The sequence below is a fragment of the Oryctolagus cuniculus genome, chromosome 8 (genome assembly GCF_051225735.1).
Source record: "Oryctolagus cuniculus isolate XC-2025 breed Fujian yellow rabbit chromosome 8, ASM5122573v1, whole genome shotgun sequence".
NCBI lineage: Eukaryota > Metazoa > Chordata > Mammalia > Lagomorpha > Leporidae > Oryctolagus > Oryctolagus cuniculus.
The window spans coordinates 43,311,602-43,324,596 of NC_142874.1; the positions used below are offsets into that span (position 1 = coordinate 43,311,602).

The 12,995-nt window shown below is 33.9% G+C and overlaps 1 protein-coding gene across 3 annotated transcripts in view; it reads left to right on the forward strand.

Moving 5' to 3' along the window:
- LRBA (LPS responsive beige-like anchor protein) overlaps positions 1–12,995 on the forward strand; it is a 751,045-nt gene that overhangs the window by 218,616 nt on the left and 519,434 nt on the right. For all 3 annotated transcript variants that reach the window (XM_051819347.3, XM_051819348.3, XM_089302377.1), the window contains exons 31-33: positions 4,062–4,140; positions 5,611–5,744; positions 8,440–8,501. In XM_051819347.3, the coding sequence (XP_051675307.3) occupies positions 4,062–4,140; positions 5,611–5,744; positions 8,440–8,501 (275 nt within the window). The remainder of the gene's footprint in view (positions 1–4,061; positions 4,141–5,610; positions 5,745–8,439; positions 8,502–12,995) is intronic.

Genomic DNA, 12,995 nt, shown 5'->3' on the forward strand with positions numbered 1-12,995 from the left:
ATTGATTCCCAAAGCTCTGGACTTTTAAAAAAATCCAGTTACCTAAACTGTAGCAAATTGAGTAGTTATGACAAACAAGTCATTAGCAGTGTTACACTTATATTAGATTATACAATTGTGTTTCCTCTAGTTGTATAAGTTTGGGGATATAGACTGGCTAAATTAAGTTTTCAAATAGTTCCACAATTCTTCCCTAATTAATTAGACTGTTACCAAGCGTCAGATTTTGATTCTGTTGCTTTCCTGATTTTATCTGATCATGTTTTCTCACAAGTAAGTTTTAATTGCTAGCTGACTACAATTGTAAGATGCCTTTGTGACATGTGTTCTGATTTGAGCGTGCCATTATATGGAATAATGTATGTCATACCATGAAGAAATATGATTTTTTGGAAACTGTTGTTAGGGATTTCCTTAATTCTGGTTCTCTTAAAATGAACAATTATGCTTAGTGAAATAATTCAATACCAAAAAGACAAATATCATATATTTTCTCTGATATATAGTAGTTAATATAGAATACAAAACAAAAAATGCATAGGAATGAAATGGACATCTTGTGATTTGATTGCCATCTGTAGCTCTTGTCTATTTTTTTTACTTGTTGAATATTGTAATTAGTGATGCATTATGCTTTATTATTGAGTGGACTGCAATTATGTTTTTGCAAAAATTAAAGGAAAAAAGTAAAGGAAAGAGGGAGAGGGACTGAGGGAGAGAAACAGGAGAGGAAATATCGTTAACTTCTGTGAATTGTCATTATGAAGTACATGAAATCTATTCTTTATATTAACAAAAATTAAACTATATATAGTTTTTAATTTTTGTTAATATAAAAATGTTAATAAATTTTTGTTAATATAAAATTTTGTTTATATATATATAAAGAAAAATAAAAATAAAATGGGCCAAGGATTACACCTTTCTTGGCTTAGTGCTTTCTCTGCCTGACCTCATTTAAAGTCTGTCAATGCCTTCCAACCAAAGGCTAGTAGGACTATACCTTTGCTTCAGCAAGTTGATTTTAATACATTCTGTGTGTGAGAGCATTCACACAATTGGGGAACTTGAGACAACTCAGGAATAGACTGTTAACATTTATTATAAGGTTTGAGCTTGTATTAGGTGGTTTTGGTGAGGGATTAAGGAAATGGTGCTTCTGAATCAAACACTGTCAAGGAAGCAGGGGAAATTCTAGGATTAGATATCCTAACGTTATCTACAGGCAGGGAAGACTTTCCCAGGGCTAATGCCTTAATTTTTAAAGAAGCAGCAATTACTTCTTTCAAGGTTTGGATGTCTGATAGTTTTTGTTATTTGGACAGAGTTCATGTATTTGTGTTGTAACATTATTACAGTGATTTTATTTTTGTTTATGTTTTCTTTTTAAGATTTATTTATTTGAAAGGCAGAGTTACAGAGAGAGAGAGAGAGAGAGAGGGAGAGAAAGAGAGAGAAAGGCAGATCTTCCAGCTTCTGGTTCACTCCCTAAATGGCCCTGACAGCCAGGACTGAGCCAGGCTAAAACCAGGAGGCAGGACCTTCTTCGGGGTCTCCCACGTGGGTGCAAGGGTCCAAGCACTTGAGCCGTCCTCCACTGCTTTCCTAGGCACATTAGCAGGTAATTGGATCAGAGGTGTAGCAGCCCATATGGGATGCCAGCACTACAGGTTGGGGCTTTAACACACTGAACCACAGTGCCTGTCCCTGGTTTTTTTTTTTGTTTTTATTTTTATGAGAGAGAAACCACAGGCACAAGAGCAAGCTCTCCCTGCCCTTCACTGGTTCACTCCCACATACCCATAATATCCAGGGTTATCCAGGTCTTCCACGTGAGTTACAGGGACCTAGTACCTTGAGGCATCACCACTACCTTAAAGGATCTTCATTGGAGGAAGCTGGAGGCAGAAACTAGCGCTGGGACTTGAACCCATGAAATTTGACATGGAGTATGGAGGGTTTTAAGCAATGTTAATGGCTAGGCCAAATACCCTCCCTGTTTTTTAATTCTTCATAGTCACAGCCTATCTATTAAATTGTTTATATTCAATAAGAGAACACTAAGACCTAGTTTTCGGTTCCAAGTGAGCCGTTAACAACAGGGCCTAGCTGAGAGTTACTAGCCAGTTCCTGGATATCAGAGAGCTTCTTTCTCCCTTCTCATCTGTTTCCACTATCTTTCTCTCTGCCTCCTAGATGACCATTTATTTGTCTGTCTCTCTCTCTCTCTTTCCACATCATTTTGACTCACTGTAGGTGTTCGCAGCATACTCATGCCTGAAGTTTGGAGAACAGATCTACAGTATCAGAACTCTGATAGTGCATAGAGTCCAGGATCCTGTTTCTCTGCTTTGCGTATTCTTTGTTTTGCTTGCCTTCCTATGTTTGGCCTTTCTTACTCTGTCCCTAAATGGAATCATAATGTGATTTTAGCTTTTATTTACCCTAGCAATAAAAGTACCCTGTTAGGTTACTTCTTTCATGAATAGGAACTTCCTGAATTTCATCTACAAGTACAATGTATACATCTCCTGCACCTGTTTACTTCGGGTCTTTAAGGTAGCGTCCCTCTTGAATTCTAATGACTCTTAGTCCCCATTGCCACAGAGGGCGATTTATCACTGCGTGTGTTCATTCTTCTTCTCCCTAATTTTGGCCTTGGAAAGCATGTGGCCCCTTCTATTTCTTCAGTTCATACTCTTATCTTAAATTGAATGATTCTATTCCTATATCTTGATTCTTTTTATTTTCATTTTTAGTTTGAAGAAAAACTAGTTTTTAAATTTTTAGTTTTTTTAAATTTTTAGTTTTAAAATTTAAAAGTTTATTAATGAGAACAGATTTCATAGATACAATTCTAAGATAACAGTACTTTCCTCCCTCCTTTTTTTCTCCCCCCCTTACTCCCCCTCCTTGCTTGCTTGCTTGCTTGCTTCCTTCCTTCCTTCCTTCCTTCCTTTTTTTTCTTTAATTTTGGCAAAGGCATAATTTGAGTCTACTCTATAATCACAGGCTGAATGTAACACTAATCATAATATTCAACAAGTAAAAAAAATAGTAAGACCCTGGTTCCACAGGAGTATTAAAAAGGTCTAAAAACAACTATCAAGTCTCACTTAGCTTGATGTCATGCCATTTGTCAATTTTCTTTTTTGTTCCCTGTGTTTCTGGATCTTTTCCAAGAAATCTTTGCCTATGCCAATGTCTTGAAGTTTCTTGGATGATTCCCTCTAGTATTTTGATGGTATCAGGTTCATAGTTTTAGATCTTAATCATTTTGAGGGTATTTTTATATAAGGTGTAAGGTAGGGTTCTTTTTTTTTTTTTTTTTTTTTTTTTTTTGACAGGCAGAGTTGACAGAGAGAGAGAGACAGAGAGAAAGGTCTTCCTTTTCTGTTGGTTCACCCCCAAATGGCTGCTCCAGTGGCGTGCTGCGGCCAGCGCACTGGCTGATCCGGAGCCAGGAAGAGGCAAAGAAAGAGATCTTCCACCAACCTGTTAACTCCCCAGTTGGTTAGGGCTGGGCCAGGCTGAAGCTAAGAGCCGCGATCTCCATCTGGCTCCCTCTCATGAATGGCAGGGGACCAAGTACTTGGGCTGTCTCCTGCTGTTTTCCCAGGTGCATTAGCAGGGTGCTGGATCAGAAGTTGAACTGATGGGACGTGAACCTGCCCACTTAGATGGGCTGTTGGTCTTGCAGGTAGTAGAGCTGTACCATAACTCTGTTTCAATTAAAAGAATGCTTCTGCTTATAAATTTCTGTTGACATTTGGTGTTGAATAGAAGGAACTATGAACCCAATTTTGTGAATGTGAACTTAATTCTCTGTTACCTGTTCAAACCATGGATAGAAGAATTGCTTGGCTTAATTGAGCTTGTAACTGAGATCTATATATGAGAAGATTCAAGCAAAAACAGTGTTTGCCTTTTCATGTTTTATAAAGAATAATTTTATAATATGCATTGTAATATGTTTTTGATGACTGGCATGAAGACATGTTTTTGTTTGAATCTATGTATCTAAAACAGAGTTCACGTAAATGGTTATTTTTCTGTTACAGGTAATGGATCATCTAATGCAAGATTGCCTTCAGTTCCAACAGTTGGATCAGTTCCACAAGATCCAGTTTCTAATATGAGGTATTTCAGTATCTAAGTTGGATATTGTTTTTATATGTATCAAAGTATCCAGCTACATTTTGTTTTCTGCTCTCCTGATCACTGACTCTCTTTCCCTTTCTGCCCCACCTTGCCATGCCTTGTGATTCCTTTCCTTCCCTCCTTCTTGCCTTCCTTCATTCTTTTTTCTTTTTTCTGCTGTGCCTGAATTCCTGACATTTAGTGGCTTGGGAATATTTTATCAGTTCATTTTACTTTAAAAGATTATGAAATGTAGGTACATGAGAAATTTGTGATAAATAGTAAATGCATGTGAATAAATCATTTTCTAACTTATATTTCAAGTGATTTGAAATTAAACATTTGGATTTCTTTGTTTCTATTCTGTAAAAATGATGAAATTTTAAGTGACAGCCAGTCAACCAAAGCCACAGTGATACTGAGTTGTAGATAGATTTTTTTTTCACTTACCTTGTTTAATTGGTGTTATGCATTTCAAATTCTAATTTGGTGTTGATGAATGTGTTGTCCACCATTAGAGACTTAGTGGTCAGAGAGTTCTTGGTTTTTCCTGCTACAATTAGAAATGCTATAGCATCCCTTAGGTATAGGCTTATGGTATCATCCAGAGAGAAAAGGTTCTGTGAGATACATTGAGAAAGATAAGATTAAGGGTAGTACCTGTGAAGAGATAGTTACTGACAACACAGCTGTCCCTAAAATTTTCAGTAGCAACTGCTATCTTGTCATATGAGCTAAAAGTACCTGTAGTGTGAGTAGTAGATAAGTGGCTGTTTGTATATATGTTTGGTTTCTAAGTTGGAAACTAAAACTGATACCTCTGATTTTCCTGAAATGCAGGAGGTTTTTTTTCCCCCCAAAAGGTCATAAAAATATCCATGTGGGTTTTTTTTTTGCATGAATATATGTACCTAAAGTCACAAAGACACAGTATTAACATGTAACTTGAAATAATTATAAATGTACCTATACAGTATAAGTAGATGAAAAGTCCCTCAGATTTTTCATTAGGACTTCAACAAAAATGAATATGAACTGCTTCTTTCAGTTCATAAACCTTTATTGAGTCTATACTATATGCTACAGCTGGGAACTTGGAAATAAGACCTGTTCTTCAATTCAGGCTGCTGATGGTTTAGTGGTGAACAGACACATTTGCTTAAGAACTGAGTTTATTAATATTATAATGGGACTAAAATGCAAGTACTCTGATATGATAAGTTAATCCTTGCAATGAGACTGGTGTAGGAATGGTTATTAACCAGACTGTTTGGCAGGGTTGGGGGTCATAAGATAGAGTGGGATAAAAAGGGAAATTCAGGCTGAAAGAGTGCTATATTTAGCAGGAATGCCTCCTTTGGTCAATTTTTATTTTATACCTAATTTTACTGAAATAACATCCTTCATTTTAAAAACTAGAAAATTGAAACATTCCATTGACTACTTCAGATAACAACATCTTTCTCTTAGTATTACAGAGAGGCTTGAGCATGCTTTGGAAAAGGCAGCTCCTCTTCTGCGAGAGATTTTTGTAGATTTTGCACCTTTTCTTTCTCGGACACTTTTGGGTAGCCATGGACAAGAACTGCTTATAGAAGGAACAAGTAAGTACTTTTTCTTTGTTTCATTTATATATATTTGCATTTCAATGTTAGAAACTTAAATGAATAGTAAGAGATACATGGAGTTTTATTGTTTATATGTTTTCAACCTCTGACAAGGCTTCTCATTGAGTCTGTATCTTTTGAAGAGGATACTAGCTGTCTGTTATATTCTTATCTGTTCAAGATTTTTATCAGTGATTTGGATGAAGTAGGAAATTATGTGTTGAACAAAAGAAAGAAATTTTTGAGTATAGTAACATTAACTGAAGACAGAGAATTGGAGAGACTAGTGTGAATAGATTTTATTCAAACTTATAAACAACTATATATTGCCACATACAAGGATAATTCAAATGTATTATTAGTTTCCATTAGTAAAATTCTGTTTTACCAAAAAGTAGAGACAACAGTGATATTGTTCTTTATCCTACTTAAATCATATATAGGTTGCTGGATCTCTTCTCGGTAATATACTTTGATATTTTATCAAACTACATAGCATGTAGAAGTAGATCATTGAGGCAATAAGAAACCATGCTGTTTATGGAATAGTGAGGAATAATGGCAGTTTGGCAGTTTTTTTGGCTTGTTTTTGCTGGTGGTGGTGGGGGATGGGGATAGAGCATTTACTGTGTGGTAAGCGTTAGAGAAGGTGATTCAGTACAGTGGAAATAGACTTACCCTGAATTTCCTCAGGAAGCAGAGGGCAATTTTCAAACAAAATAAAAAACAAAGGTTTTTTTTTTTTTAAAGAGTATTTCAATTCCTACATGCTTAAGAAAAAACATGTATACATATTCATATTTATTTATTTCAGTTTTATTTCACCTAATAAAGATTAGTAAATCAGGGGAAAGCTGATTCAGTAGAGGCTAGTTTTCAAACAATTAATTTTATTTAAGAGATTGAGAGACTGACTTCCAAACACCATCTTCATCCCCATAGCTAGACTTTTTAAGGGAGAAACTAGAGGACTTTGATTAGTGACAATATAGAATTATTTTTTGTATTAGAAAGTATCTCCAGTGATTATTAAATCTGACTTGTCTTTGTCCATTGTTGATGGTTTAAGATAAGACATTTCTTAAGCTAAGAACTCAGGGGCAAACACTCATATCTCTATTTTGGTTTCTTTAAATAACAACCTATAGCTTTAGTTATAATTTTTTGATGGGCATCCTTAGCTAGATGATTCCATGAGGATTTTTTATTTATTTATTTTTTTCATTTAAAGATTTATTTATTTATTTAAAAGGCAGAGTTACGGAGAGAGGGATAGACATAGACAGAGAGATATTCCATCTGCTGGTTCATTCCCCAAATGGCTGTAATGCCTGGGGCTAGACCTGGCTGAAGGCAGGAGCCTGGAACTTCTTCTGGGTCTCCCACATGGGTCCCAGAGCCCAAAGACTTGGGCCATCTTCTACTGCTTTCCCGGTCTCATTAGCAGGGAGCTGGGATAGAAGTGGAACAGCTGGGACTTGAACTGGTACCTATATGAGATTCCAGCATTGCAGGCAGTTGCTTTACCTGCTGTGCCACAGTGCTGAACCCAGGAATTTTTAAAAGTTGTAAAAAAGCTCCTCTTATACAGAAATAAGAATATGATGGAAATACAATGTATAGGTAGGTTAATGATTTAAGATTTCTGTATCTGATTGTTAACTATGAAGTATCAGTACTTCATCTATGTATTTGAATATCAAGCTTTAGCTAAGCATTCCATGGTTTTGAGGCATTGTTTTGTAAAAAGGGAGGAGCAAGAACTAAAGAAGATAAAAAGAATATAGGGTACCTGGAAGAGTTTTAATGGGTTGAAAAAAGTAAGATAATAGCAAGGTGTTTAAGAGAGCCTAAGCTTGTATTTACCACCACCGACCCCCAAGAATTAAACAATTGCAAGTTTTCTGACTTGTAATAATGTGATTTAGTTAAGCTAGCCCTTTTAACTATTGACATTGCTGGTAAAGATACGTTGTTAAAAAATGTTCTTAGAATGAACTGCTTTAGATTTTATTAGTCACCAAAAGTAAATTTTTTAATGGGCATTAACTATATAAAAGTTTCTCCCCAAGGATTTTTCATTGAACCAAAATGAAACATAAAAGAGAAAATGTAAATGAATGAATTTATAAGAAATCAAGAATATATAACAGACAACCGCTTGCATTTCTGGTAAGGTTTAGTGTGAGGTTAGAGGTCAGGGTACTAATAAGAGTGTTTGGGATGTCTGCTGCCATGAAACAAAATGGAAACTTGATTGATAGCTAGAAGGTTGAAGGGAGAGAGTGTGGTGGAGAAAGCAAAGGTCAGGGAGCCATTTCCCTTCTCTGCAAGTATAACGATCAACTCTCTCCAAAACAAAATGTAGATGATATTGATCAATATGGCATATGTTGTGCACATTTCTATGAGTATTGTGAAATGTCATTATGTATGAAGTTGTAATAAATGTTTCAGTGTTTTGAAAGCTGAAATGAGATAGTTAACAAAAGTGGTAGTAGTTTTGATGCCAGGTTTAAAGTAAATATGGGCATCTTGTTTAATCATGAACAAATGTATATGAATTTAGGGTTTCTTTCTTTTTTGGCAAGATGTTAATTTTATTTTAAATATCAGTTTGGACAAAGTTGAATAGCAAATCCCTCATTTGTTTTTTTACTTTGTAATTTTTAAAAAATTCTCTTTAAAATAGGTCTGGTTTGCATGAAGTCTAGTAGTTCAGTTGTGGAATTGGTTATGCTACTGTGTTCTCAGGTAAGTATAGGAATAAATGTTTAATTGAAAGTATATTCTCATGTGAATTTGTTTTGACAAGAAAATTATATTTGCATTATCAGAACTTTTTGCTATAATATAGTTTGGAGCTTGCAGTTTTAAATAATTTGTACTACAAAATAATTAATTCTTGTCTGTGTTAATAGCCTATGGTTTTGAAGAAACTAGAGAGAGAAGGCAAGTATATAAAGAAAAACAAAGGATTTTTAGCCTTACAATACAAGTGTCCAGATCAAATTATCTTGAGATGATTAAATTTCTTTGCTGTGTATATTAATGTTATAGAAGCAGGTTTATTTATGTACCTTGTGGAGTGCCCCTCTGGTTCCACTGGGAATCATGGGTTTACTTCCCTTTGTGCAGAGGTTATAAAATGAGTGATAAATAATTTTAAATCCGTGTCATTGCTAATTAATTTTGACATACATAGATTTAGTTAAACATAGCAAAAATGTGGCAGCCATCATAATAAGATAAAGAAAATAAGTTATTAAGAGCAAAATTACTTACAGTGTAACACACTGTTACAGTTTACTTCTTATGGTAAACTTCTTAATGATTTTTTAAACTTACATAAACATCATCTGTCCTGTGATGTTTTCTTTTCTGTTTTGCAGTTAAAGCGCTGAATGTTTTTATTGAGAATTTTCTTTGTAGTCTTTTAAAAAAGTGGTGTCTTACTGGTAGTAAATTCCCCTACTTAAAACTTTAAAATAGCCTTTTTTAATAGGAAGGGTATTGGTCTAGAGGTCAAGGGTTTTGACCCATTTCAAAACCTTTGACCTTCATTTACAACTCTTATGGTTTACTTGCCTAACAAATAAGGATAATGCAAAATTAATGTTTCTTTCCATCGATTTATTTGTTTTAGTGCCTATATTGCCAAATTTATTTAGACTGTGCTGATGGACATTTCATGAATACAAAATAAAGAATCATAGAAGGTGTGAAAAATCAATACTATGCATTGTCAATAAAGTGTAGTAAGAACAATTATTTCTAGAGATTACACCTAATTGATTTTTATAATAAACTCATGAGTTGTTATGCTTCTTAGTGGGCTTATTATTAGATTCGATGAGCACTATGTTTCTATAATTTAATCATCACCTTTAGAAAATGCCATTTCTCCAAAAATGACTAGGTAAAATTTTCCATTTAATCATCTGATTTGAAATAATTGATTGTTTATTTCTCGGATAAAAGTTGCCATGTACTGATCTTGCACCTGCACAAAATTCCCCCTTTAAGAGGCTTTCAGGTATACTTTGAGATGTTTCTTCTGAAGGACCATAGGACTTGTTTATAGTCATAGATATGTTTTGATAAAGAAGTTTCACTTTCCAGTTTAAAAGAATCAAATGTATTTTGGTTACAGGAGAGCTACTTCAGTTGTGTTTCATTACATATTTGAATGTTAGAAACTGTAAAGATAAAGAATGACATGTTTTAATATACCTATTTGTCATGTATGTCACAGTGCTATTTAATACTAAAGCAGTCAAATGGGTTTTGAAGATCACGTAGTAGAAATGTTTCAAAAGTCAGAAATTCTCAAGGATTTTTTTTTTTAGAATAAAGTACATTACTGGGTATTTGAATTTCTTAACATTTTTTATGAATTCTTTAAAAGTTCTATGGCATCTCAACAAGATGTAGCACAGTGTGAAAAATGATGTGAAAAATGAAGCCAGAATTAGCTCCAGATGTATACAGATTGTTCTTGGGTGATAATTACATTTTTCACTTTGAATTTTCCTAATTCAAAGAGGTCAACTTGGTAATCACAGAAGTGATTTATTTTGTTAAGAAGTGGACTGTCTTTTTCTACATGAAAGCTTAAGAGATATGAAATTGAATTTCAAGTCGACATTTTGCAGATGCTGGGTGGGGATGGCTTGAGTTTGATTGATAATTTTTTTTAGTCTGAGATAGGGTGGGAAGTAAAAGCTACCATCTTGCTAAAATTTTAATTAATTTTTTAAGAGGAGATGGAGAGCACTGAGTGCCAAAGATCGAAAGATCAGGTCAAAAACTCCTTTTTAATCACATAAATAATGGGATATGCTTATGAACTTAACATCTGCAAATTTGATTTAGAACTTTACAAATTAGTTGGTGTTAATTTCATGACAATCAGCCGTGTTCTGATTATTTTTCATGAATCCATTGGAAACTTATTTTCTTTTTGCATTTTTAAAGCAAGGTGTTTATATTTTATTAGGAACGAGAATTTAGAGCCTAAATTTAAGAAATGAGGAAATGATCATATTTGGTTTGTTACCCATAAGACCAAATAGATCACTATATATTTATGTAAAACTTCAAATATATTTATATTTTCAGGAATATTTTATATTCCTTAAAAGTGGATTAGGTATAATTTCATATTTTATTCTATTTAAATTTTAACATTGTTTGGGAATAGTGTTACTATTTATAGTTGAAAAGCTCCCTTACTGAACTCTGCATAGTTTCATCTAAAATTAAGATATATTCAAGGTTTATTGAATTATATTTGTTTATGTATTGAATCCCATATAAAATAATTCAAGAAGTATTGAAACATCAATGGTTGATTTAAGTCCTTTTTACTTCTTGAAATAAGACTGTATACATTCTTTAGAAAACCGTATGTTCTCTGATGCACACAAAAGATTGAACAGGTTATCACCTATATTTCAGATTTAATTTGTTGCAAGCATGCAACTTATTTGTGCTTCATATATGTTGTATGTATGTACAAATTGGTAGAAATCTATATTTGAAGAAAATGTTAGGTAAATATTACAGATAATATTAGTCCAGTATCATACAAAGTGTTTGTGTCTTGCTCATTTGACATTAATACCATTTTTGAAAGAATTGACATTGCATTCAAGGCCACTTTATAAAAGCGTTGCGTTGCTCATCCTAATTCAGTCTGACATACATTCCAATAACACTACCTCCCTTCTTGGGTTTAAAGGTAAATTTATGACTGTGCATTGTGAAGTGCATCATTTAAAAATGGTTTCAACCCAAAACATCTAATAAATAAATAATGTGTATGGCTACTCAGTAGTAGACTTTCTAGACTAGAAATCATTCCATCGGATACTCAACAGTCCACTATCGGAGAGGGCTGTCAGATAAATCTTGTGGTAGCTGCATTCATGTCCTGTAAATCACATATTATTGTCTGAGCCTTCTGCCAGGTCATCTATTCTTTTCCCATTTATCAGAAATGCATACAGTATATAGAAAAACTAGAAGCACCATGTAGTCTGTCCTGGCATCCTGAGTAATTAATTAGTGATAAAAATTAACTGAAAATTCTTTAAGTCTGATATTTCTTTAAGAAATGTTTAATCAAAGCATGGAGACTTGCCATTTTGGGAAATACTTCCTTCTTGTGCAGGTAATGATACAAGATTTAGTCATTTTTTATTTGAATGTTTGTTTATTTCTGTATCTTTGTGTTATAAATTAAAAATGTTAATCACAATTAGAATCAGTACCACTGTTAGGCTATTATGTCAGTTTTGTGATTGAATTTTTTCTAAATATTTGTAGTAAATTTTTTTCCTTTTACTCTCCTATAATTTATTTTTTCTTAGATTTCTTTCTGTATTTGAGTTTATCCCTTATTGAATATATGACATTAACACTGTAGCTCTTGCCTTTTAGTTCTTGAATTTTTCATTTTATATAGTTGTGATGGATATGTTTATTAGAATTTGATTATTAGAACATACCAAAAAATAAAGAAGCAAATTGGCTGTATATGGTGGCACATAGATGTTCCTCATTGTTAGTTCTTCTTTATTGCTTGGACCTCATTTCTTACTTCTTGGATTTTTAAAAAATATTTATTTATTTATTTGAAAGTTGGAATTACAGAGAGAGTGGGAAAGACAGAGAGAGAGAGAAAAGAACTTCATCTGATGGTTTACTCCCCAAATGGCCACAATGACTTGGGCTGGGCCAGGCTGAAGCCAGGAGCCAGGATCTTCATCCAGGTCTCCCTTGTGGGTACAGGGGTCGAAGGACTTGGGCTGTCCACTGCTTCCCCAGATGCATCAGCAGAGAGCTGAATCAGAAATGGAGCAGCTGGGACTTGAATCGGTGCCCATATGTGATGGAGGCGTTTCAGACAGTGGTTTAACCTGCTGCGCCACAGTGCTGCCCCACTTTGTAGAATTTAAATATGTTCTCAAGTCATGTGAACTACTTAAAGTTACCCAAATGTGCCATTGTGTTTCTGTGTATTGGCATATACTTTTTCTTTCTCTAAAATACATCTGTCAAATTTGGTGATTCTAATTGTTGATTTCTTCTTATTATTCAGAACTGTTTAATTTCCCTTGCTTAGACCATTATATCTGTAGATCTGTTTTGTCTTCATCTTATCAGCCAGTATAGAATTACCACAAATCATAATATATTTAAATTTTTTTTTGCTTATTTTATATATTATAGTTAGTCTACACT